At 41.5% G+C, this 26,540-nt stretch overlaps 1 protein-coding gene across 4 annotated transcripts; it reads left to right on the top strand.

Moving 5' to 3' along the window:
• Positions 1 to 939: 939 nt before the first annotated feature.
• Positions 940 to 26,178, top strand: LCMT1 (leucine carboxyl methyltransferase 1). Of its 4 annotated transcripts, XR_006274793.1 has the most exons (12): positions 1,026 to 1,203; positions 2,946 to 3,037; positions 3,587 to 3,708; positions 5,226 to 5,302; positions 6,814 to 6,875; positions 14,251 to 14,353; positions 16,203 to 16,323; positions 17,365 to 17,466; positions 19,755 to 19,846; positions 21,655 to 21,737; positions 22,796 to 22,893; positions 25,354 to 26,178. XR_006274793.1 is itself a non-coding variant. In XM_038419321.2 (11 exons), exons 1-11 carry the CDS (start codon positions 1,064 to 1,066, stop codon positions 25,374 to 25,376), a joined length of 1,032 nt encoding a protein of 343 aa, XP_038275249.1. In that variant the 5' UTR covers positions 940 to 1,063; the 3' UTR covers positions 25,377 to 26,178. The 4 variants fall into 4 exon arrangements, 3 of the variants coding, with proteins under 3 accessions (XP_038275249.1, XP_038275251.2, XP_043349854.1); XM_038419321.2 differs by lacking the exon at positions 21,655 to 21,737 and having other exon boundaries at positions 940 to 1,203; XM_038419323.2 differs by lacking the exons at positions 2,946 to 3,037; positions 21,655 to 21,737 and having other exon boundaries at positions 940 to 1,165.
• Positions 26,179 to 26,540: the final 362 nt, after the last annotated feature.

The following is a 26,540-nucleotide window of genomic DNA, read 5'->3' as shown; positions in this document are numbered from 1 at the left end:
CCATCCTGTCCTTTAGTCGCAAAACCACTGTTCTAAGTGACATTATTATTATTTTATTATTTGTGTTACAGTAGTGTGTAGAGGCACCAGCTGAGACCAGAGCACCATTATGTTCCTTACTGTAGTAAGAAACAGTCCACAAAGATTTCAGAGTAGCAGCCGTGTTAGTCTGTATTCTCAAAAAGAAAAGGAGTACTTGTGGCACCTTAGAGACTAACAAATTTATTAGAGCATAAGCTTTCGTGAGCTACAGCTCACTTCATCGGATGCATTACCAAAGAGTTTACAATCTAACAAGACGAAACACAAAAGGTGTAAGGGGAAACAGAATGGGAAGTGGCTTGCTCAAGGTTATCCTGCAGGTCAGGAGCAATACTGGCCTAGACGAGGTCTCCTGATTCTCATTCCAGTGCCTTATTCACTGGACCACTTTGAATCCCAAATACCAAGTGAATTGTGAACAGGTATGTAATTTTTTTAATTTAGAGACTGTACTGTCCCCCTGCAGGAAACAAGTAAATCCCATTTATGTGAAGTGCAGATAGATTCCCTGCACAAAGTCACTTGTAATCCAATCGAAGTTTTACTTGTATACTCTGTAAGTAGAACCATGCCCCAGGGAGGTAAAAAGGATTTTGCAACATCAAGCTTTAGTGGGATCAGGTCTGCAATGCTGACAGGCAGTGCTGATCACATAAAGTTTGCAGACGTGTAAGCACTTAGAGAAAACTGATTTCTCCTCTCTTGTGGTCTGGCTTCTGGAGGATGAGGCTGGTCAGTCCTGCTATTTATTAAGTATTATTAGTCAACGTTTGCGAGCAGCTAGGACTACAACTCCCAGAAGCCCTTGTGGCGCGCTGACCTTTAATGGGAGGGGCGTGTTAGCTTTCCCACGTTCCTATTGGATCGAATTTGAGTTGGCAGTACAACTGACCAACAGCAGCTCCCTTCGTCATGCGGCTGCTAGCCACTGGCCAATGGGAGTCGGGAAGGGCCGGTGGACTGGGGCCTGTTTGTAGGGGCGGAAGTCTTCGCGGAGGTTTGCGAGCCAGTTCCCAGCTCCATGCCCCGGTCTGGGCCTCCCCGCCCCCCGCTGACCCGCCCCATGGCGACCGCCGCCCGGGACATCCCGTCCTTTGCCGGCTCCGAGGAGGCGGACGAGGCGGTGAGGGGCACCTGCGAGGACGCGTCCATCTGTAAACGGTACCGGGGTGGGCGGCCGCGCCCCCGGGCCGGAGCCAAGGCCTCCGGAGGGGCAGAGCGGGGGGCGGGCCTGGGTGTGGAGAAGCTGGGTAGGGGAGACCCCTTCCCGCCTCCCGCCCCTCCGGGCGTGGAGGAGCTAGCCGGGCAGGGAATGCGGCGAGGGCCCCCTGGCCTTGGGGTAAGGCGCGTCGGAAATACCGCGCGCAAGGTATTGGGGGAGCTGCGGAAGGGCTTCGGTCCCTGCAGGGTCGGCAATGGTCTGCATGGGCTGCAGGAGAGACTGCTGGACCCTGCAGTAACAGAAGATGTCAGGGTGCGGGTGACTTGGGGGCTTAGGAGGGTTTCAGGCGCCTCCCCCCGTTTTATTTATGTATCTATTCAATTAATACCTCGAGAGAGGGAGAGTAGGGGGCAAAAGAAGAGAGAGGGAAAAAGAAATTCATCAAGATTTGTTGGGAGGGGGAAAGGATGAAGAGGAGGAATGAATCCAGAAAGCTTAAGCTGTTTTTTGTTTTTGGCCGGTTGGTTTTCAAAGGAAATGGGATGTAGTAAGTTACATTATAAACCAGTGGTTTTCAACCTCTTTTCCTTTGTGGACTCCTAAAACACTTCTTCCAGTGAAGGTGTGTACCCCTTTGGAAATTTTAGACGTAGTCTGCAGACCTCTCACCGGTTGAAAACCACTGTTCTAAACAATTAAATAGAAAGTTGATTGACAGTTAAATACAGCACCCTGGAGGAAGGGCCGGGCAGGGTGGCATGCTTATTTTTAATTTTACCTAGTACACTTCTTCCTTTGATACGTTTTGGACAGATGTTTAAGAGCAGGGCTTGAAAAAACATCCTGACTTTGTAGCGATTATAGATAAAGCCATATGGTGAAGAGAACGTGAGTCATACTTGCGATGGAAGTTGGACACAGTTCAGTAATGTTTGGTGTCTCTGGACAGTCTTTTCAAGTGACTTACAAATCTCTTACTGTAGTCTAATGTGCTGTACCTCTAGTTTTGCCCTCATTGATGCCATTATGATCATGGTTGTGGAGACAACATGCTGGCGATTTAGTTCTGAGAATTAATTGTGAAGAGATTTTGGGGGAAGATATTATTTTTATTAGTGTAAAGGTAGCACTTAGAAGCTCCAGTTTGGTTTATGTGCATGCAAGCCACATACCCATTAGAGGTTAGGTTGATGTGTGGAATTAAAATCCACATGATGTGCAATCCTTGGAATTTAACACAGAAAATAAGGAGTTCAGTCCAGTGGCTTCTGCTCAAATAAATCTGTTGTTCTCTAAGGTGCCACCACATGGCTATCCCCAGATACTTGTCACAACAGAGCTGCTCTGTCTAGTGGGCTTCACAGAATAAATCTTTGCACTGAAGTTCTTTAAATTATGCTGCAGGGGGTACCTGAACTTTGCTTTGTGTTTCTGCGAAGTTCTTCAAATACATGGGGAGAAATGCATTAAAAATGTTATAATAGTAACAGCAGTCTTTTTCTAGTTAGAATTACTTTATGTAATCTGTGTGTGTTGGAACTCTCTCAGGTGTTCAGTGGCATTTTAAGTCTCTCATCCAAGGATACCTCTTTGGAAGACTGTCCCAAGACAGCTTTTTAGCTTGTCTGACTCAGTAAAGTCTTCATCAATAAACCCTGATGGCTCTATTTGCTAATCCTCCTCTTCTTTTTTTTTTTTTTTTTTTTCCCCCTCCCACTCCCCCACCCCATGCCCTTGTCAGATTTGCTGTAAGTATCGGCTACTGGAAGGATCCTTACATCCAATATTTTGTGAGACAGGCCAAAGAAAGAAAAGCACCTGAAATTAATAGAGGCAAGTTAGCATGTGAACTTAAACAAAGACAATGCAAACATACTCTGAATATGTGGAGTTCTTGAACAACAGTAGATAGAGCTTCCATATACTGGATATCATAGAATGTATGTGGGAAGCATGTAATAGTTGATACGAGCTCTCCCCAGCGTTTACACGCTGGACCCTTACTCCCGGAACATTACTTTCTAATATTCTGTCACATTCTGCCTTTAGTATTGGAAACTGTGTTTTCATGTGTGTCCCACTTCACCTGTAACGTACTACACAAAGCAACCGAAGACCAGGGATGTGACCCATGACCTCAAAGCACAAGGCAGTACTGTAATACTCTCCATGTGAGAATAATAAAAGCAGCTGCATAGTTTGTACATCTCCCAGAATTAATCTGCGAAGATGACTCAGTCTGAACTCTTTTTAAACTGAAATTTCCAGTTCCTCAGGTGTGGAGCTCTGTTAGTAATCTTAACTTTTTTTAAAAAAAACCACAAACATCTAATGGTTATAGTTGTCTGGGGTTTTTTTTTTTAAACACATTTTCTCCTGCAGGATACTACGCTCGTGTCCATGGAGTCAGTCAGCTACTTACGGCTTTTTTAAAGAAGACAGAATGCAACTGTCAAATCATAAATCTTGGTGCCGGTATGGATACCATGTTCTGGAGATTAAAGGTAATGATAACTCAGAATCCTGACACGAGTAAAAGGAAGGGTTTGCACATATCTGAAACTTTCTCCTATTTTCGCCTATGAAACAAAGAAATTATTGACCAGTCAATCCAGTGTCGTGTAGGCCTGCGTGGCACAAAGGTGACCTCTAGTGGCTGTTTGGAAACGTCCTAGTTTTTCATTCCTTATAGCTCTTGTGTCATCTATAATACTTCCATTTCCTTGCTCGTATTTAAGGGTCTAAATCCAGAATCAAGAGAGAGCAAGTGCAACATGATACTTGGTACCATCTCTCTGTGTCCTAAATACTACTTTGAATTATTCTTTGAAAGATTCTAAATGACAAATATTATGGTCAGACTCTATATAAAAGCAAACTCTAGTTATTCCTCATCTTTATAAGAGGTAGTGTATTCAGCATTTTGCAGGATCAGGTCCTATCAGTGTAAATGGATTGCTGGAAGACATCCAGAAAAAAAACTAAGTTTATTTAGCAGGACCTTAAACTATTGTGCTATAGTCATGCAAAGAAACTGGATTTAAAAAAAAAAAATCAAGTGCTGAGAGGCTTTTGCCCTGCCTGCACTCATGCGAAAACCATGTTGAAACACTGTTATCAAGGTTTAACAAAGCTGTGTGGTGCCTTTAATTATATCCTTGTGCTACACCCCCTTCTGTTCTTCGTGACCAGAAGGTGCAATGTATAAAAAGAGATCCAGTTAAGAATAATTGTCAGCGTTCTCCGTGGTAGTTAACACAACTCTTTGTTAATACAGCGTTCAGAAAGGTGCAAGATTGACAGCCCTGCAGCTAGCAGTACATATCTATCCCCAGAAGAACAGCATAGGCAATGGGACAGTGCAAGCTTTCCTGTGCTATCCTGGTTTTGTGCCTAAACTTGGGTGTGGTGGGACTCTCCACTTCGTGCTGATAGGGGAGTATAGAGCTCTAATCCTCTTTGAGATTGCCAGCATGAGTGCAACTTGTGGACTGCACACAAAACCGTCCTCTAGAACGTGGACTAAAACTAACCCTTTGGATGGATTTTTGAGAGATGCAGCAGGTTGGCTACATAGCAGGTACATATTTGTGAGCAGTTGACTAATACAAGCTCTTAGTGTGCATCCCTGTGCGATGTTCCTCTTTCCTTCCTTGGAGGCATGCACTGAGTGATGATGAGTGAAGGCCATAGGTAAAGATTTCTGTTGCTGCAACTGGCTGTTGTGTACTATGTCCTGACCGTATATTGCAATTTCCAGTATGTTGGTTGCCAAACCATGCCGTTTGTCCAGATTACTTGAATATCTTAAATGTTTTTCTTTGCTATTGGGTGAATATATTGTTTCTTAATTTTATTTCATTTATTTTAAAAAAAAAACCCAGAGCATTAAGGTATCAATAACTCTACTATAACATGAAACAAAACTGTTCAGGGGAAACTAAATCAAGTCCCCCATTCTCTCTGCATGAAGTGTGAATATACGCTAAGGTTGGACTCTTGCTCTGATTTTTTTTTTCAGGATGAAAATCTTCTCCCTAAAAAATATTTTGAAGTGGATTTTCCAATGATAGTAGCAAGAAAAATACATAACATCAAGTAAGTGTTTGTGTGTGGGGGGTGGGGGCCGCTTCATGTTTAGCTATACAGAGCTGAATATAGTTTTTTTTTTTTTTTTTTTTTTTTAAATTGTAATACAGCAGAACCTCACTAATCACAAATCACATGTACTAACTGCCATATCTCTTTGTTTCTCAGCAAAGCTTTAATATAGTGAGTAAGAAAGGGTTGAAATCCTATATGAAGGGGCTGTCATTAGCAAACAGTTGAAGACACTATCAGCTTAAAAACTACACATCTCTGAACACTTTTGGCTCACAATCATTACAAGTAACACCTGGAAGAGATTAGAGGTTTTTTTTATTTACTTTTTGTATTTAGTTAATGTTTCGCATATAGTCAGTGTCACTGTTTCCTTGTTAAAGAGCCACATGAACAATAGAGCAGGGACAGGAAAATGTGACTAAAAGGTATTTTTCTACTTTTAAACTCTACCGCCATGAATAGGAAGATTCATGGCCAGTGTGGTGCTTGAAACAAATTGAAATTCACTCTTTGTTAAACTGATTAGATTTCCAGTTGTGTGCCTTTTTAAAAAAAATAAATAAAAATTATGATAATAGGGTAAAAATATAACTGAAAAATGTTATAGTTCTCTATCCCCATGTCTCCTTTATATGTAATCTATTTAAACTGTACGTTATCTAAGATCAGGCTCTGTCTCCTTATTAAACCATGGTTTTCAAAATGGCGTACACGTACCCTTGGGAGTATGCAAGAAAACTGTAATGGTGGACAATGCATTTTATTTAGTAAGACTTGGAAATCTAATCATAGGATCATAATATATGTATCTCAGATGGGGATCTGTGGTAGACTACATTATTTGGAAAGGGGTATGCAGCCTAAGAAGTTTGAAAACTCTTGTAAAGCATAGCACAGTTTTGGGTATCCTAAAAATAAGAGGTACTGTAGTGAGATCTCTTACTTCCAAGATGTAGTTGTATATGCACATTATACTTTAGCTTACCCAGTTACTATATCAAACTAATGAGTGTTCTATGGTATACAGAAACTTCTGGAGCAAAGCAGGCTGTACTTCTGACTGCAGAACAGAAGAGGGTTGTCTCTAGTGATGCTAAGCTCTGCATTCTTTTCCTCCCTTTAAAATCTTAGAAAGAGATGGAAAATCCTCAGACTTCTATGATGAGGGTGGCTACCATGGGAGAGTGCTTTAGGTGTAGAAAGAGCAACTATGATTAGTAAATAGAAGCTCATAGGGAAGTTAGGAAGTATACATGACATGAAAGATTGTTCCAAGGCTTAAGAGCGCCTAGAGCTCAGTACATTCCTTTTCTTAGTGGAGTTTGCAGTTTCTTGTTCATCTTTTAGTTATAGAAGCAATCTTTAGTAAATACGTCTAAGGGTAAATCTAACCATAGATGTGTCTGTTACCAGTAGAGGGCAGAGATGTTTTTATGTAATGAAAAATGACATCATGTAAACCAGTTAACTGCTCACTGACACTTTTTTTCCCCCCTCTCTCACAGATCAAAACCTCCCCTGTCAAAACCAATTATGGAATCCCATTCTGGGGAGTTGTTTCTAATAGGTGAGTCATCTTAAGTAAATCAGTAATGTGCTGTCTTTTTTTTTTTTTTTTTTTTTTTTATCTCTAATCTCTTCACTTCAGTATGTGGGCAGGATTTTAATGGTTTATGCGTTGTGTGAAGGGAGGCGTGAGAGAGGGGAGGCTATTCACGGTAAAAAGGTCTTCTCTCCACAGGGCCTTGGGAATCTCTCCCAGGATTTTTTTCTTTACTTTGTACACTGGGCCCTCGCTAGAACACAGGGTTTGGGATCCATGCGTGGTACGCCTTACCCCGGGGACCACGTTAAAATGAATTCCAATGAAAGTAATTAAATTTGGGATCCATGGCTGTGACCGCTTTATATGGGAATTCAAGCTATATAGACGTGCGTTCTAGCGAGGGTCCGGTGTAATTATTTACTGATTATGCTTGCTTCTGGTTCTTGGAAAGGTAAGGATATAAGGGATCATGAGGACAGTAGCTTGTATAAAAAAATCTTGTGTGTTATCCCTACCTCTCTTCTTTTATCTCGTTAATTGCACAAGTCCTTTATCTGTATCTACCATCTGAACTGCACAATGAAGTCAGTCTGCATAGTCCATTCTCAGATGGTAGGGCCCGTCAATGTGTTTTTGCAGCTTACATGCAAAGCCTGGCTTTTGAAGTTCCATTCCCAAGGGACTACTTCCCACCCCCACCAAAAAAAAACCCCTTCTGTAACTAGTTAGTACCTGTACCAAAACAACTGTTTGCACAGTGGTATAGGTAACTTGCTTTTCAATGATGGGCTGTATTACCTGTCTATCAAAAAAGCATACTCTGACTTGGCTGTCTCACTAGTGAGTCCTTGCATAGCAGTAGGTTGCACAGTTCAAAACTTTGCCCTTTGCTTTTGGATCACCAGGGCTCTGAGTGAGCAGTACTCAGGCCTTGGGTGGGAGAAGTGACAGCTGTGGACTTGTCCCAAAGCTAGTTAATCTGCTTCAGTAGAAATAGGTCCATGCAAGCCTCGCTGAAGGGGGCCATTTCTCACACGGTGCTACCAGATGATGTGCTTCGTGATGAAGATAGTCCTACTGACTTTGTTAATAAGAACAATTCTCAGTAAGTGTTTGCAGGACTGGACCCTGAAAAGGACAGCATGTACTAATAGTAGCAAGGTCTGCTGCCAGCTCCAAAAGCAGATGTAAGATGGTCTTTAATTTGAGAGTATGCTGATGAATTAGAGAGGGTTCAGAGAATAGCTGAGAGAATAATTAAAAGATTTGGAAAACTTGCCTTACAGTGATGAGCTCCTTAAGTCTAAATGTTTTATCTTAACAAAGAGAAGGTTAAAGGGTGAATTTAATCAGTCTATAAGCATCAAATTTCAATTCATGGTATAGGTAAAGGGCTCTTCAATCTAGCAAAGAAAAGCATAACAAGATTCAATGGTGGGAAGGTGAACCTAGACACATTCAGATTGGATATAAAATGCATATTTTTACCAGTGAGGATAATTAACCATTGGAACAATTTATCAAGGACCGTGATGGATTCCTAGTGCCCCTTATCAATGAAGGTGACAAGCTGCCTCTTGTTCTTCTCACTACGAGATGATTGATGTGGTGAAATGAAAATATCCAAATTATTGGTTCTTTTTAACCCAAGTCCCAAAATGGCTACTGTGATACAGATGATCTTTTTGTTGGGTCAGCAGTCTGCCCCAATTAGAGTGCAACAAGATGAAATGTTGCATGAGAAGTTACTCAGAAAAATCTGTTAATGTGATATCCATCTATAGTTCTTATCATGGTATCAAAGTGTTTTAGCTATGCACTAGTAAAATTAATTGTATGCATGAAGTAACAAACAGCATATTGTAATCAAGATCTATTAGATAACATTACTGCATGACTGTAAAATCATTTCTCTGTGATTGCCAGACAATGGCAATTAGTTTGCTGAATGTGCTGATTCTTCATTTATTTTTCCAAAGCAATTAAAGTTCAAACTCTTTTTTAAATGTTGGATTGTAAACTCTTTGGAGTATGGATTGTTTTTCTCCTATGTTGGTACAGCCCTAGCAAGTTAGGCACCCTGATTCTAATTGGTGGCTACCAAAATATAAATATTACCCCACTGAGGAACTCTCTTATGGAGTCCTGGTTTAAATTAGCACTTGCTGAAATGCCCGACCTCTGGGAATGCAAACTGTCCCTGGGATCCTAATCCAGGAGAAGTGCTGGATGTCAGTACCACAGAAGTTAAACTGATGGAGCAATACCCTCCAGGGATTTTGGACTCTTATTGGGGTCTTTGCTTTAACTTTGCTGGTATTGACATCCAGCATTTCTCCTGGATAACTTTCTTCCTCTTGGGTCAACTCCATGCTGTTGCCCCTTGTATGTAAATCACTCCTGAGATGTATGCTTTGGCATCTGCTACTTCAGTTGATGAAAAATATCCTCTGACCTGACTCTTGTCCTTTCGCCGCTTTCCATTCCACAAGGGTTACATGTTCCTAGTTCTTTCTTAGGACAAGTGCCACCAGATGAATTTTTTTGGTTTCAGGGCAGCATGTTTCTTCCTCGTCCTTCATGGAAGGAAATGATAGCAGGGGTTGCAGTCTGAGAATAGATATCTGAGGGAAGAACTCCATAGCTTGCTGAATTGTACAGCTAATTAGAGCCACTGTATTGACACTTGGCTGTTTGTTCACTTGAATGCATTGTTAGTTTTCTCTTGAAGTCCCAGATCAACATGGTGGCTTTATTAAGGTAACGTTAGGAGGATTGTTCTCCACCTTCCATTACTTTGTCAGCATTATCTAGAACTTTCTTGGAGTACTGTCTTACCATGCCACTTGTGTGGATCCCCGCTCTTTAATTAGCTGGTATCCTGTCTAGACTTTGGAGCAGCTTTTTTGCCCATGCATTTCTAGATTTGTTCATTACCAAATGCAGACATCTTCAGATGTTGAATCCTTGCTGTCTAATCTGCAAATCTTTCATTGGTGAGGGTCCTGTGATTGTACGACAGCAAGAGAACTGGGTTATTTTTCATTCTTAGTCTGTTCACTCTTTCAGTTTTATCCAATGTTTGGGACAAAATTCTTCGAGTCTTAGTCCTGTTATACTTTATCCAGGGGGCTCTTTCTTGGTCCCCTCAGATGTTTGTGTTCTGGGTGCATGGATTCACAAAAATTTGTGATGTAGGTATTTCAGATGGTGGTATTCTTCATCTGTAACACTGCTGATGGAAGTAAGTTATTCATTGTGTCTCTCCTGGAAAGTGCTGCATTTTTCTCATCCTTCAGTAAACAGAAAGGCTAAAGTATTGACTATTTTATTTTCTTAAATGATTATACAGAATTCAAACCTCAGGCCATCGCCCCATATGTAAACATACTGAGGGAAACTGAGTAAAAGAAACCCACTTTCAGAGGAAGGATACACATTGCAAAGGTATAAATGATTTAATACAAACTACTCTGCAGCTTTGCTATAGTTGGATATGTGTATCCTACCCAGAGTGCATGGAACTGAAACACAACTGTTACAGTTGTTTCACAGTTGAACAAATAGAGGCACAAATCAATACATGTCCTCTTCAAAAGAAAATGGGGGGAAATAGCACATAAGCTGTTGTCGTCCACTAAAGGACCAGGATGGGTCAAGGCCCAAAGTTAGTTGCATATTTCTACCAGTGAAAAGGCAGAAACTTAAATAAACCCCTCAATCTTGTAGACCGTGACTTCTTCACTTGAAAGCCCAACTGCTTCATTTCCTAGTTGCATACAGCTGACTCTTTCATCTGTTATTGTTGCCGGCGCAAGATACTAAAAGAGCCATGTGCTTTGTTACCAGTCCCAATCTTTCTAATGATGGTATGTGGCAGGACTATTGAAAAGCGATCTACAGAAAATAAATGCCTTTTCCAAAGAAACATTTCTCTTTTGGAGGAGAAGAGTGCATTCTTTTCCCTACTTGGAATATTCACAAGCGGGGCCTGAAACAGGACGCTTTATTCCTTCAATTTCTCAATTGCCTTTTGTTCTTGTCCATCTCTCCACTATGTGCCATGGAGGAGATTAGTTCAGGGTCGCAGCTCCCTGGCCCAGCATGGGGAGAGAAACCTCTCAAGCAACACTCCTTGGCTGATAGAAGGAGTCTGCTTGCCAAACTTCTGGGGGAACTGTGAGCTCTTCTTCCTAAGGGGAAGGTTATTGCGATGTGAGACCTTTGGAGGAGCAAGGCAGATAGTGAAAGCAGAAGCAGTGGAAGTTCCTTGCACTAAAGAAAACTGGAATCAACTTAACTTGACTATATTTTCTGTTCATAAATCCCAGAACTCAGACCAGTCAAGACAACATGACTGCAGTACCAAGATGCTGTTAGCTTTTGCTTTTTGCGCTGCACTATAGGTAGCTGTGTGTTATGTTAAAATGTGTTCATATCTTGTTCTGCTTCACTGATAAGAACTGTAAATCTGGAGCTCTCTAAATGGGATGTTAAGTAATATAATAACATTGTCATGTGGTGGCAAAGTGCAATGCCAGTTTGTGATATTTTACGCAGCTATTTATACCCTGACTTCGACTTTTGGCCTCAGAGCAATATACACAATATAGCCCCCATGCCTTGCCTTGGGTAAGTTTGCAGTATATAATTACAGAAGGATGTTAGTCTGTCCATTTAAAAAAGGTTTTAGCTTGATTTTTATCATATACCTTCACTATTAATTTTACTAAAACCTAACTAATTCTTCCTAAATTTTACATGGCACATGTCTTCCAAAGTCAGAATTTTTGTAGAGATCATAGGGAAAATCCTACAAGGAATTTCAGAGAGATGGTTTAAAAACTTTTGCTCGCTTTTCAGAGACTTTTCCTAATGCTCTTTTGTCTACTCTCACTTTTCAGAACAGATTCACTTAACCTCATACTTTATTTCTCCAAGATTCCTTAACAAGTGCCACTTACAAGTTTTGTGCATGTGCATGTAAGAATTACTGTGATATGTAAAGGTGCTATTGCTTAAAAATGTCATGTTAGTGATATGACAAATGCGTCAGTTTGCATGCCGTGTGTACATGCACTTATGCCTTAGTTTGCACTAAGAGAGCTCAGATATCTTTGCTGGTAGATTATAGATACCTAGACAGCCACTATTAAAAGCTAGATACTGTGCCCATCACAACATCCTCTCAAACCTTGCATTTTTTTATTACAGCCAAGAACAAACGTAATTTACTAATGTATTCAAGTTGATGAAGTGTGAAACAGAAGTTGTATTTAACTTAGTTGCTAATTGGATGATGATGTATTTTGCTATATCCTGTGTGGATAGGACAGTGTAACTCATTATTCCTTCCCTGCTTTTTGCTAGGCCATCTGGAATTCTGCTTCGATCACCTGGCCCTTCAATACCACTTTTGTGGGCCTAGTATAATAATTGAGATGAATGGGTGAGGGAAATAGAGCTGTTATTACAGAGTAAATGTGCATAAAATGTTGACTCAAAATGGTGAATCATTTTCTCCTGTAACTTTGAGTGAACTTTCTGTGTTTGTATCTTTGTTCAGCAACTGTTTGTTTTTATTTTGCTGGTGACAGTTTGGAGTGCTGGTCGCTTGAGAGCTAGGCAGGTTTATGCCAGTTGCAGTGTCCGAAGCACTTACTGAGTTTAATAAATTGCTTCTCAATTACTAGTTTTTCTGAAATGGAAAACCCTGTTCTTCCTGTCTCTTCACTTACTTGGCTGCACTCTCTTTACCTAGTTTTTGACACCTGGCCTCGTATTAACCTTCAGTAATGTTTGTCTGCAATGGTGTTTCAGGCTTCCAAATGAAACCATGCCAAAGCTAGTGATAGCTATTGCAAATGTATATAGACTGAATGCTGCAAGGACATTTTGAATCTCAATTGGGGTTTTTCCATTGTTTACTTATTTTACTAGTAGTGCTCGGATGGGGAAATGAATGTGCCTTTTTGGCCTAGCGTTTTTACAGTATAATCACAGGTTTCAGAGTAGCAGCCGTGTTAGTCTGTATTCGCAAAAAGAAAAGGAGGACTTGTGACACCTTAGAGACTAACACATTTATTTGAGCATAAGCTCCAGTGAGCTACAGCTCACTTCATCGGATGCTGTAGCTCACGAAAGCTTATACTCAAATTAAATTTGTTAGTCTCTAAGGTGTCACAAGTACTCCTTTTTCTTTTTAGTATAATCACAGTTTTTGAGTTCAAAGTAGGGCATAAACCAGTTGCTTGGACAATCTCTTTATGCCTAAAGTCCTTCAAAATATGACTTCTGCCCTTTCGCCCCCAGGCAGTTTTCAAGTGTCTCATCAAACCGTATTTTCAGTTTAAATGTAAAGTCCTTCATATGGAGGCGAGACTGAGAGTCTGAATTGGTTGGCTACTCTGGACATGAAATTCCTTTTGCTACCAGTCACGAATGATAATGTTACTACTGGCTTCCTTATACTGTCAGTCTAATGCCAGCATAAAGGAACATCCGTGTGTATCTTAACTTTCTGACTACCATGGCTTTATCTCTTTGTATTGGTCAAAAGCAGTTTCCTGAGAGCTCAGCTATCCTTGTAGCTTTATGAAGCATTTCTGTCCCTACACAATACCTCCTCCTTTCATTTACTTAATCTTTGAATACTAAATTAACATAATCATTAACACAATCACTAGATAAAATGGTTGAAGCTGGGAATGGGTGACGGGATGGATCACTTGATGATTAATTGTTCTGTTCATTCCCTCTGAAGCACCTGGCATTGGCCACTGTCAGAAGACAGAACACTGGGTTAGATGGACCTTTGGTCTGACCCAGTATGGCCGTTCTTATGACCTAAAACCAGAAACATTCAGAACTCCTGTCCTCTGTCTGCCATCCAGTAATGTGCTAATCCTTATTACGTCATAATGGTTGTTCCCTTGCTGACTTACGTGGAATTAAAATTTAATTATTTATTAGTAAATCAGAGTGTATGGGGAAATGTTCGGAGGTCTTACAAAATAAATCAAGCCTTCAGGCAAAGCTTTATTTTGCCTTGGGGGACATCCTGCTATCCTTATCTTTTGTTTCCCTTCTCTTCTCCCCACCCTGAACCAATGGCAACAATCAGGGCCATCTACTTGCATTAGTGGTGATAGAAGCAAGAGACTCAGTTTGCTGAACAGTCTGATAGTAATCCATTGCTATCTGTAAATCAATATCCTGCATATACAGTATTCAGTTACTACAGAGAGCTTTTAAGACTGTTTGTTTCTTTTTAATATACAGCAGGTCAAACTTTGGATCTCAAGTTGCTCGTGTCTTCCTTTGTTTAAAAATACTCCAGTAATTGCAATATCCCTTTTTCTTATCAATAACTTAACCATTAATCTTAAAATTGCAGATGCTCACAGCCTAGATTCCAGCCGATATGCTATATTTGCAGCAGATCTTCGAGATTCATCAGAGCTGGATGAAAAACTAAAGAAATTTAACGTGGATACACAGTAAGATAATCTGTTTCAAAGGTCTATGGAAATGTACTGGTGAAAACAAAATCTGTTTTGAGAGTATGGTAACTGCCTCCAGTTTTTATTATGCCATTTCCATGGTTACCTTGTTCTGAATCCTTTTGAGCAGAAGGAATTGTGCAGATTCAGTGCAGCTTCACAGAGCAGACTGCTACTGCAGTCACTGCCTGCATATTTCCAAGTCCTAATCAGGGTAGTTCCTCATCTTCAGCCCGTTCTGCAAGATTCACACTCTTCCTACATGAGAACATCAAAACTTTTAGAGGAAAATCCATTACAACTATTATGCCTGGTCTGTAAGTATGTGTGTAGTTCGTTTATAATACCTGGGATTATAAATCTCACTTGATTAAAATAAGAACACTGGCACATTGCCAAATGTTGCCATTCTGAATTGCCTTTTTTAGAAGATGGATTTATTGCGTTTCAATTTACATTTTGTTAATGATTAGTGACTAACTCCCTATATACTCTTACATCTGTGTACTGTTAGAGGGTGCTGTCCAAGAGATTCTGGTACCCAACTACACTACTTTATAGAATAAAGACACTGACATACACAGAATTACTCTTCCAGGTTTTTACTCTTGCAGCTTGCTTTCTATGCCTCTTCTTAAGGTCAACCTATTTCCTAAGACTTTTATTTTTTCCTGAGGTGGGTAAAGGGAGAATCTATCAAGAGCTCTATCCTGGAGGTAGAATCTGGGATTTTGTTGCTCAGAAACTATGCACTTAAGTTTCCTTACATGAATCCAGAGAGCTTTGATGGATGCCATTTCCAAAGTGATCGATGCCCTTTCCAAATCTGAGAGGGATAGAAAGAGAACATAGCTATTGTGGAAAAGGCAGGTGGGGTAGCCAGGATGTATTAAGTTGTCATTTAGATTTTTGCACTGTCCCAGCTTATCTACACAACTCCTTGTGGAATTCCTTTCGTTTCTAGTGATAACGGTATCAAAAAGCAAACTTCTTACTTATAGGCAAAATTACTCTTGTAGACATTAACATTTTTCAGTGTGGATGGAGGGGAAAAGAGAAGCAATAGCTGAATCATAGATAGCAAAACGTGATCTGGTACTGTCAAGGCCTTTCTGCTGGTACTGGTCTGTATGTGGCTGTCCTTAAAATGTTGGCCTCTTAAATATTTCATGCAGAGAGATATTTTTACTGTGTGAAAGGAGTAGAGCAGGGAGCATGTGCTCCTCAGAAACAGACTTCAAGATCCATTGAAGTCCACATCTCCACGGAATATATACAGCCTCTAGCTCCTCCTATGGTAAAGGAGAATTAAGATTCAGGATGTGATGGTGAAAGTGAAGTATCCATCTTGCCTTTGCTGATGAAGACAAAATTGGAGGATGAAGAGGGGACAAGCTCTTGCCAATATCTGCTTTGCTACTGGGGAAGGGACAGGCCAGGGTAAAGAACAGAACCTAGTGGTCATGAACAGGTTCTGGGGGCTCGTGAAACCTCCCTTTCATTGTGGCTAGATGGGAAAGGGGCCTTGTTCCTCTTTTTCTGTTGTAACTTGGGGTCATGGTATGGAGAAGATTAGGAAACCACGGGAATAGAAAAGCTTACAACTCCTGTAAAGTAACCTCGCATTCTTAGTATCACCTAGAAAGGGTGGAGACCCAATCCTAGTCTTTGCATGGTAAAACGATTCAGTCCTCCAGGAATGACTGTTTCATTGAGATGTGGTGTGTCCCTAATTGGTTCACATGTGCATGTGAAAGCACTTGTCTCTTGCTCACTATTCTTGATTGAGGTATAGTAGAAACAATTTGATTTTTTTTTTCTCCTCCCCTCCCTCCTCTTTTTAAAGATTGCCTACGCTCCTGATAGCAGAGTGTGTGCTGGTTTATATGACCCCTCAGCAGTCCGCAAGTCTTCTAAAGTGGGCAGCGAACACTTTTCAGGCGGCTATGTTTATAAACTATGAGCAGGTAAAGGAAAAAGATGTAGCTTTTCACTGCTGCATTACTTGCATGTTACTCTCTGAGAGCAGTGGGAGTTTTGCATGTAAAATGATGATAGATTACAATTTTGTAGACTTTTCTAATCCAAACTCTGCAAATTCAGGATTTAGCTGGCTTTTGGATTAGAATTCCAGAAATGGTAGGGCTGGAAAGGGTCTCAAGGTCCGTCTCGTCCATCCCCCTGCATGAGGCAGAAGTATGTGCACCTGGACCATCCCTGACAGGTGTTGGTCTAACTTGTTCTTAAATACCTCCAATGCAGGGGAGGCTATGGGACTGATCTCTGATATTAGGTAACAAATAGCTACAAATGCATGTTCTGGTGAATGTCTGATGTGTGTCATTATGTACCAAAATGAAACAACTGAGACTTTTAAAATCTGGTTTAATCAGATTTTGGAAAGAAACTAAGATGATGGCTGCAGATGGCACAGTTCAAGGAAATGGCACTGCATGATGTTGTTATATAAGTTTATTACATTTTATAGTCATCACTCCTTTGGCACCTTTGATAATGGAGCAAATGTTGCATCAGCCTTCACTGAGCCTTTCTGTGTGAAAGTGAAAAGCTGCTTTTTGGGACCTGGATAGCTCAGGTTGATGATGAACCTTCCACCTTGTAAGTTATTGATCTGAATCTAAATCAAGTTGGGAGCAACCAGAAGCCATGGCTCTGTTAGTTTTAGTTGGTCTGTGAACAGCACTGGCAGGCCTCCAGTCCAGTTGTTAATGCTCAGTTACCCACAGAAGGAAAACCACCATCCCCACGCACATTAAACTGGTCTCCTTGTTGGCATGATTGAGGGGCCAAGGATTTGACATGGCTGTGGACACGCTGAGTGAGAACTGAGGCATGCTGGTGGGAGAACACGTGAAAAGTTTGCACTGCATGTTCTGTGAAAATTCTGGGACTAATTGGAGGGTTTTAGCTCATCTGAGTGAGCCGTTTCCACTGTCGCTAAATCCCTTTTCAAAGAGAAAAATGACACCCTTTGTCTCCTTTCCAAGGTGAACATGGCTGATAGGTTTGGGCAGATCATGATTGAGAATTTGCAGAGAAGACAGTGCAGCCTGGCTGGAGTGGAAGCCTGCAAATCCTTAGACTCTCAGGTGAGCCCAGCCCACACAGAGCAATGAGTCTGGTTGGTAGTAAACTATCAATCTAATGGAAGCTTCAGCTTCTCCAGATACAGCAGTTATAAGAAGACTCAGACCAGTGGATAGCAGCTGTGTGTATCCTAACCAGCCTCTGCCAGTAAAAACACTTTGTATTCCCTGTCGTCATAATAATTAAGAATTACCCCTCTATATTTCATAGACACCTTTCATCTCCTGTATCCAGCGAGTGGAGTAGTACCGAATGACTGGAGAATTGCTAATATAGTTCCTATTTTTAAGAAAGGAAAAACAAGTGATCCAGGTAACTACAGGCCAGTTAGTTTGACATCTGTAGTATGCAAGGTCCTGGAAAAAATTTTGAAGGAGAAATTAGTTAAGGACATTGAAGTCAATGGTAAATGGGACAAAATACAACATGGTTTTAGAAAAGGTAGATCGTGCCAAACCAACCTAATCTCCTTTTTTGAAAAAGTAACAGATTTTTTAGATAAAGGAAATGCAGTGGATCTAATTTACCTAGATTTCAGTAAGGCATTTGATACCGTGCCACATGGGGAATTATTAGTTAAATTGGAGAAGATGGGGATCAATATGAACATCAAAAGGTGGATAAGGAATTGGTTAAAGGGGAGACTGCAACGGGTCCTACTGAAAGGCGAACTGTCAGGTTGGAGGGAGGTTACCAGTGGAGTTCCTCAGGGATCGGTTTTGGGACCAATCTTATTTAATCTTTTTATTACTGACCTTGGCACAAAAAGTGGGAGTGTGCTAATAAAGTTTGCAGATGATACAAAGCTGGGAGGTATTGCCAATTCAGAGAAGGATCGGGATATTATACAGGAGGATCTGGATGACCTTGTAAACTGGAGTAATAGTAATAGGATGAAATTTAATAGTGAGAAGTGTAAGGTTATGCATTTAGGGATTAATAACAAGAATTTTAGTTATAAGTTGGGAACGCATCAATTAGAAGTAACGGAGGAGGAGAAGGACCTTGGAGTATTGGTTGATCATAGGATGACTATGAGCTGCCAATGTGATATGGCTGTGAAAAAAGCTAATGCGGTTTTGGGATGCATCAGGAGAGGCATTTCCAGTAGGGATAAGGAGGTTTTAGTACCATTATACAAGGCACTGGTGAGACCTCACCTAGAATACTGTGTGCAGTTTTGGTCTCCCATGTTTAAAAAGGATGAATTCAAACTGGAGCAGGTACAGAGAAGGGCTACTAGGATGATCCGAGGAATGGAAAACTTGTCTTATGAAAGGAGACTTAAGGAGCTTGGCTTGTTTAGCCTAACTAAAAGAAGGTTGAGGGGAGATATGATTGCTCTCTATAAATACATCAGAGGGATAAATACAGGAGAGGGAGAGGAATTATTTAAGCTCAGCACCAATGTGGACACAAGAACAAATGGGTATAAACTGGCCACCAGGAAGTTTAGACTTGAAATTAGACGAAGGTTTCTAACCATCAGAGGAGTGAAGTTTTGGAATAACCTTCCAAGGGAAGCAGTGGGGGCAAAAGATCTATCTGGTTTTAAGATTCTACTCGACAAGTTTAGGGAGGAGATGGTATGATGGGATAATATGATTTTGGTAAGTAATTGATTTTTAAATATTCAGGGTAAATAGGACTAATCCCCTGAGATGGGATATTAGATGGATGGGATCTGAGTTACTACAGAAAATTCTTTCCTGGCTATCTGGCTGGTGAATCTTGCCCATATGCTCAGGGTTTAGCTGATTGCCATATTTGGGGTCGGGAAGGAATTTTCCTCCAAGGCAGATTGGAGAGGCCCTGGAGGTTTTTTGCCTTCCTCTGTAGCATGGGGCATGGGTGACTTGAGGGACGCTTCTCTGCTCCTTGAAGTCTTTAAACCATGATTTGAGGACTTCAATAGCTCAGACATAGGTGAGGTTTTTTTGTAGGAGAGGGTGGGTGAGATTCTGTGGCCTGCGCTGTGCAGGAGGTCGGACTAGATGATCAGAATGGTCCCTTCTGACCTTAGTGTCTATGAATCTGAGTGAAAAGGTGACTATTTTGTTTTTTGAGAAAAGCAAAAATCTTACCCTCAATTTTAGGCTTATTAGGAATCTTAATTTCCATTAATCAGAAATGATTTTTTCATCAGATACTTGTAATGTCAGAGAATAGGGCTCCTGCCCTATTGCAAATAGCACTCCTAGCAAATGCCAAGGAAAAGACCAGGCACTTGCCTTGCCTTCACTTTCCTTCTCAAGTTGTGTGAGCACTCTACTTCCCATTTGTTTTACAGAGGGAGCGATTACTGTTAAATGGCTGGGAAACTGCACATGCCATTGATATGATGGAAGTCTACAGCTACTTGCCACAGGCTGATGTCAAAAGGTACTGCTAACTGCTTGCTTGTAGGCAGAGTTCTCCTTGTAAATGATGTTTCCACAATAGCTCATCTCAATCACTTGTTTGGTATCTGTAATACATAGCACCACCTTCCTGAGATCTCCTTCTATCTCTTGAGCTAAGTGAGGTTTATCTATGGGTATGGCTACACTGGACTTCAAAGTGCTGTCGGGGGAGCACTCTCATGGCAGCGCTTTGAAGTGCAAGTGTGGTCTTGTGCGAGCACTGGGAGAGAGCTTTCCTGGTAATCCACCTCCACGGGATTAGCTCCCAGCTCTTGGAGCCTGTTTACGCTAGCACTTTGAAGCGCTTTGACTTGCTGCTCTCAGGGGGGTGATTTTTCACACCCCATAGCCAGCAAGTTGGAGTGCTATAAAATGTAAGTGTAGCTAAGCCCTAAGTCTTACTTGCAAGTGAGACTTCGCTCATACTGCTCTTGGCAGTACCCTGGATCTAAAAATTTACCCTCCTCCCCTCTTCCTCGGCATGACGACGGGGCACTGCTACTACAGTTGGTGCTGTCTTTGGAGGAGATGTAAAATAGCTCCAAGCACAGAGACCTGTAGGAATGCTAAGTACAGGAATGAAAGTTCCTTTGGCATTCCTTGTTGGTGCCTAAGCCACTGCAGTGATGGGTGAGTTAGAAGCACATAGGGCTAGCTTGTGACTCATGCTATGTGCTCACACCAGGGAGTCAGAACTCCCCTTAGCCAGATCTTTGATCCAGACTTGTAGAGTAAGCAAGGGTTTGTGTCTGCTTCCTCCCTCTCTGAAGCAAGTGGTGGGGAATGGTCAGCCTCTATTCTGCTCCCCCTGCTGGCTGGGTAAGGTAGCTGAGCCAGGGCAGGATGGATACTGCCGATATAAGCCAAGAATACGTTGCTGCACCTCACAATAAAGAAGCAGGAGAAGCCTTGCAATGTGGAGAGGAGTGTCTAAGTCACAATCGGTTGATGCAGTTTACGCACTTTGCCTTGCTCATGGCCAGGTCTAAGGGCAGAGTCTAGCCCACAGAGCATAAAGTGAGGGTGTCTTGTGTTGTCAATAAACTCCAGTTGGTCACTTGCATTCCATCTACAGTTTGAACTGATAGAGTTCTCTCTCTCCTTCAGCTGACAGAAACTGTTACATAGTATTGTTGCTGGCTGTTAAACATCTGCCATGCCCCTACCCAGGGGTGCCATTTCCCTGTTGAGTGGCGCAGTGACCTATTTTATAAATTTGCTTTTATAAAGTAGATTTTCACCTGCACTTTCCTTCCCAAAGTGAGCCATTACCATTCGCTACCATTGGATTATTCATGAAATAAGCTTTCTGGGCATGTGGCCATCTCCACAATCAGAGATATCAGTTTAATGATATCTTACATTCTTAATGTGAAAAAGAATGAGACAGATAAGTTTTTAAATAAGTAACTTGCTAAATGTTTAATCATTTATTGCAGGCAATTTAGAAGTCAGTAATCAGCTGCAGTTTGAGCTGGCCAACCCGGTTATTTTGATCAAAATAAACATTCACATATGGAGATTTCCCAAGCCATGAGATTGTAAATCATATGCGGCCCAAGTCAGGGTGACCAGGTTGGGTTTTCTCAATCTGTTACTGAAGTGTCAAACATTTCTTCCATGGTAAAAAGCATTGATGATTGTTCAGTTCCTTTTGTCTGTCCCAGGTGCCAGTGAAAGAGCTACCCCAGTTCTCTGACCTTCAATGAGGAGAATGCCTTTTATTCTGTAGCATCTTTTATCCTGAATGATTTTTAAAGTGTTTACTGACATGGTGTGTATATCTAGGAATCACTTACCCATCACTGAAATGCACCTGCCTCTGGCCTTGTCCACAGCAGCAGCACTTCAACAGTTTTTTAGAATAGAAGGTAAAGACTAAAATATCAATAGAAAGCGTAGGGATGGCCATTTAGAGAGGAAGAAAATCATTAGATGGGAAGTTGTTTGGGGCAGGGACCATTTTTGTTCTGTGTGTATACAGCCACTAGCACAGTAGGTTCTTGGGCCATGACTCGGAGTTCTAGGCACTATGGTAATATACATAATTATACATGTCTCATCCATAAGATTTGGGAGTGTGGCCAGTCACTTGCTCACACAGGAAGGTGGTTATTGGGAGCCATGATGGCATTCTGAAAAACTCTGCTGCAAAGCAATGAAACTTCCCCTTTTTCTGGACAGTGGCAGTGAGTAAATATGGTGGCTTTGATGGGAGTATAGTCTGAAATGGTAGCCTAGAATCATTCATCAGGATATAGGCTCCTTTCATCAGCCTATAGTATTACGTCTCCACAAACCTGTTGATATGTGTACTTTAGCAAAAGAGATGAATAAAAAATATTTATCATAATATCAAGATGCATGGTTTAGCATTGGTACACTGAATCCCAGCAGTTAGAAAGAAGGGGAGAAGACAAAGGTAGTATATAGAAAATCACACTTAGGTATGCACATTGGTAGTTATTGCACAACATACTTGGGACTGTCAGAAAATTTCTCTTTAAACAGTGAAATCAGGCATCCCTGACTGCTGTACGTTCTATCCTGAGCAAAGGCTGAGAGTGTTGCCATTTCCCCTTTTGTACATATTCGTATGCCCCAAAAAAATTTTTACTACAGAAACTGCTCACTTCTGTGGAATAAAGAGATGTGTTACAAAATGTGCAAGAAGAAAAGGAGTACTTGTGGCACCTTAGAGACTAACAAATTTATTAGAGCATAAGCTTTCGTGAGCTACAGCTCACTTCATCGGATGCATCACGAAAGCTCACGAAAGCTTATGCTCTAATAAATTTGTTAGTCTCTAAGGTGCCACAAGTACTCCTTTTCTTTTTGCGAATACAGACTAACACGGCTGCTACTCTGAAACCTGTCAAAATGTGCAAGGAAGATTAAATTTTAAATCATAATTTCTATTTCCCTACAGAATAGAGGGACTCGAATTCCTCGACGAAAAGGAACTCCTTGAACAACTCATGCAGCATTACTGCATCTGCTGGGCTGTGAAAGATAGCTGTAATCTGGGTAATGTTTCTTTAAGTTTTAGGATGTCTGTTTAAAGCTTGGCAAGGCTGCCTGCATACATCAGATGTATCACTGGAGTCTCCAATAGCAGGACCTGGGGGCAGCTTCCTACCCTTGTACAGCAGTGGGCACCCAGCTGGTGGTGACTAGACAAGTGCCTCTTGCTCCACATCCTCCAGGGGTTTGTACAGGCACGCAAGCTGCCACACTAGGAAATCCATCCAAGTAGATCAGCGTTAGAATTTTTAAATTAACAGAGATCTTAAATAACCTTTCTAGCAATTGCCAGCTTGTGATGGTGTCAAAGCTAATAAAGTGGGTTCCAAAGTCTTGCAAACTGAGAATGCTGTATAAATTAATAAACAGGCTGGTTTCATAGTGACCTGACAGCACTGAAATGCTCTCTCTTCATCAGCTTAGTCTTTGCTCCTTTCATGCTGCCCCCTTTCATATCTCTCCTGAAGACCCATTCTTCTCTTGGTGCCTGCACGCGGGGGGAACCTACAAAATTTCCCCTCTTAACCTAAGTCTTCATATCTGTCTCCTGATCTTAAACTGCAAGCAGCTTACAATTCTGTGTCTCCTGGACTGGAATCTGTCTTGATTTGTATCTTCTGTAGCACCATGTGTTGCTAGTGCATATTTAAAAAAAAACAAACCAACTAACTATGTATGGTTTGGGTGGCTGGATGTACGTCTTCAACTGGCGCTCATTCGGAGGGGTTAGGAGTAAAGCTGGGAATTTTTGTTTATTGGAAAATGCCAGTATGTTGAAACCAACACTTATTGTGGGAATATATCAAAAAGAGAGAGGGAGACCAACCTACCCCCAAATAGCCAATAGCCCAGTGACTAGGGCACTTGCCTGGCAAATAGGAAACCTGGGTTCACGTCCCTGTTCTGAAACAGGTAAGTACCGTAACCACTGGGCTATTGGCTAGTCTTGGGTGGGTCTCTCTCCCCAGTTTTTTACAAAAAATTTCCAAAGGTCTCTGGTTTGTCTTGATGCAGAATGGGAAACATTTTCAAAAGCTTACATTTTTGCAGAATGGGAAAATGGTTTTCTGACTAGTTCTAGTTAGAACTACTCTACTGTGGAATTTCATAGGCTGCTTGATAGTTTGCATATTCCCAAAAAGCTTCTCCAGCTGGGTAACCCAAGAAAAAACAGCAGGGAATCCATTATTCTCAATTGTCCATTAGATGCAATAGAGTAAGATTTTTAAAGTAATCTTCATTCATGCTCTTCGTCATCAACTCTTAGTGGGAGAAACCTCTTCCAAAGGGTTTCCCATATATCCTAGCCAGGCTGGGTGCGGAATAGTCTATCTGGCTGATGAAGCTAGAGCTAAAGCTCTCCTTTGCTGCAGCATAACAGCTGCTGGCTTACACTGTCTGCAAAGTAGGACCTACAACCTTTGTGTGTAAGGTGTAGGAATGCCTGGTTCCCCATTGATGACAGGGAGATGAGAAGTGATGATGACCATGCAGGATTATATCTTAAGGTGCTCAGCACATAAAGTTCACCTCTCCCCAGTAATATTGGCTAGTGTTATCCCTCTGCTGTGCCTCACTCTGATTAGAAAAACACTTAGAACAATAGGTGCCCTTCGTTCACAGGGCCTCTTGCTATCAGCAGGAGCTGTATGTGCAGGGACTGAATGGTACAACATATCTGAGAAGCTGCAGAGAGGCAAGACTTGTTATCTCCACTGGCTAATCCTACTGTAAATGTACTGGTTCTTTGCTCTCCCTGATTGTAAGGCCTTGAGCAGTGAGACTTCAACCCTTTCCTTTGTGGAGCTGTTCCATGGACTGATCGCTCCCATTGTCAGAAAGTGGCCTTTTTCTTACACTGAACCTTACTTTCCCATTCCTGCCCTGAGTCCTTACCTCCCAGCTCCACATTTGTTCTGCCCTAGGTAAATCCTCGCTTTCCTTCAAATTGGTTTAAACCCTTCAAATATTTGCAGACTTGCCATGTGGCTTTCTCTTAGCCATGCTACTGGATTCTTTTAATCTTTCCTCACAAATCAGTCCCTCTAATCCTATAAATTGGTCCTGTGGCTTTTCCCTGGGCTTCTTCCTGTTTGTTAATAGAGTGGCAGCTATGCTAGAAACTATGTGGAGAGGGACTAGACTCTTTCTGCTTTATTCCATTGCTGCCCACGATCACCCGTGCTGGTCTCTTGCTTTTCACGTTGTAGGGCCCTTAAAATAAAGTACTGGAGGGAACAAAATCTTATGGTGTCTGGAGAATGTGGGAATTAATGTAAACATATTTAAATCACTGATGTGTAATTTCTCTGGTTGCAATATTGACCGTTTACCTTGCCCCCTATGCTCCTTAGGTTCCAGACACTTGTTATAAACATCCCTTTCCACCCAGTAGCTGTTCTAATAGTAGTGGAGCGTGTTTGGCCTAGGAACATATTCTCCTTTCACTTTCTTTTCAAATAGGTCTTTCAAACATCATATTTTAAAGTATTCGATTCAAAGAAGCCAAAGCTGCCACCTACTGCTGGAGGGGAGCTCACACAAACGTTGGGATTGTGCATGTGAGGACGCCAGGCTGCTCATCCTCATAACAGCGCCAGTGAAAAGAAAGTGACCAGTGCAGTGTTGCTGATGCTGACCCTTTCTTGTTGGCTTGTAATTGTTTTCATCAATCGCTACTGCCTTTGTGAACAATCGTTCCGCTATGAGACTCATCTCCCTTTTTCAGGGACTTGGTATGAGACTGTTTTTGAATGTCAAGAACTCCCGTTTAGAACATCCACTCCCTTTGTTTAAAGGTGAGAGCACTGTGTCCTTGATGGTCTTACTCATCCTGTGTGTCTCTCCGGATGCGCGTGAAACGCATTTGTGAAGGGAAGATGTGTAAGCTGTGCTGTGGGCTGCATTAGTGGATGTTACGTTGTATTCACAGCTGATCATAGAGGGTTTTTTTTCTTCTATTCAGGTTTATTTATTTTTGTGAAAAGGTATCTTCTGGGCCTTCTCCAGGTTCAGGCTGCAGCTCGGTGACTGCCATTTTACTCAATTTCTCACTGACTCTTGCTCAGCTGTGTACAGGAAAACTGGCTGTATTCAGCAGGACTTTGAAAGTGGAAAGGTCTTGCTTTGAGGTCCAGCAGTGATGGTAAAGGTGAGAAATGGAGTCTAAGACCCAGAGTGTCAGCTGTGTCTTCACACCAATCCCCCGTCCTCCAAAAAAAAATGCTACCTGAAATTGAGTCTTGCAACTTGCCTTCAAGAAGGGTAATAAATGTCTAGTAATTATAACCTGTCTAATGTCTTATTCATAATGGGAATATCTAATATTTAGATACTTTCATCTCACCAGACACTTCAGCATTACCTCTAGTAATGGATGCAAACAGATGCAATTGTCTTAATATCATACACTACTTTTTCCTAGTGCATAATACTTGGCTACAGAATAGTTACCCCACCCCACTGTATATAAAGTATCCCCTCACCCCACCCCTTTTTAGAATCTTGCATTTATTACGTGACTTGAAAGATAAAATTGCAGTTCAGGGAAACGGCCACCTTACACTTCCCTGTGCTTGTACATTTCACTCTGCCAGTAGAATGCTGCTGGAGTAAACGGCGGCTGCAGTTTCCTCTGCTGCATCTGCATC

Source organism: Dermochelys coriacea, chromosome 10 (genome assembly GCF_009764565.3).
Source record: "Dermochelys coriacea isolate rDerCor1 chromosome 10, rDerCor1.pri.v4, whole genome shotgun sequence".
NCBI lineage: Eukaryota > Metazoa > Chordata > Testudines > Dermochelyidae > Dermochelys > Dermochelys coriacea.
This window is presented reverse-complemented; position numbering and strand designations above follow the sequence as displayed.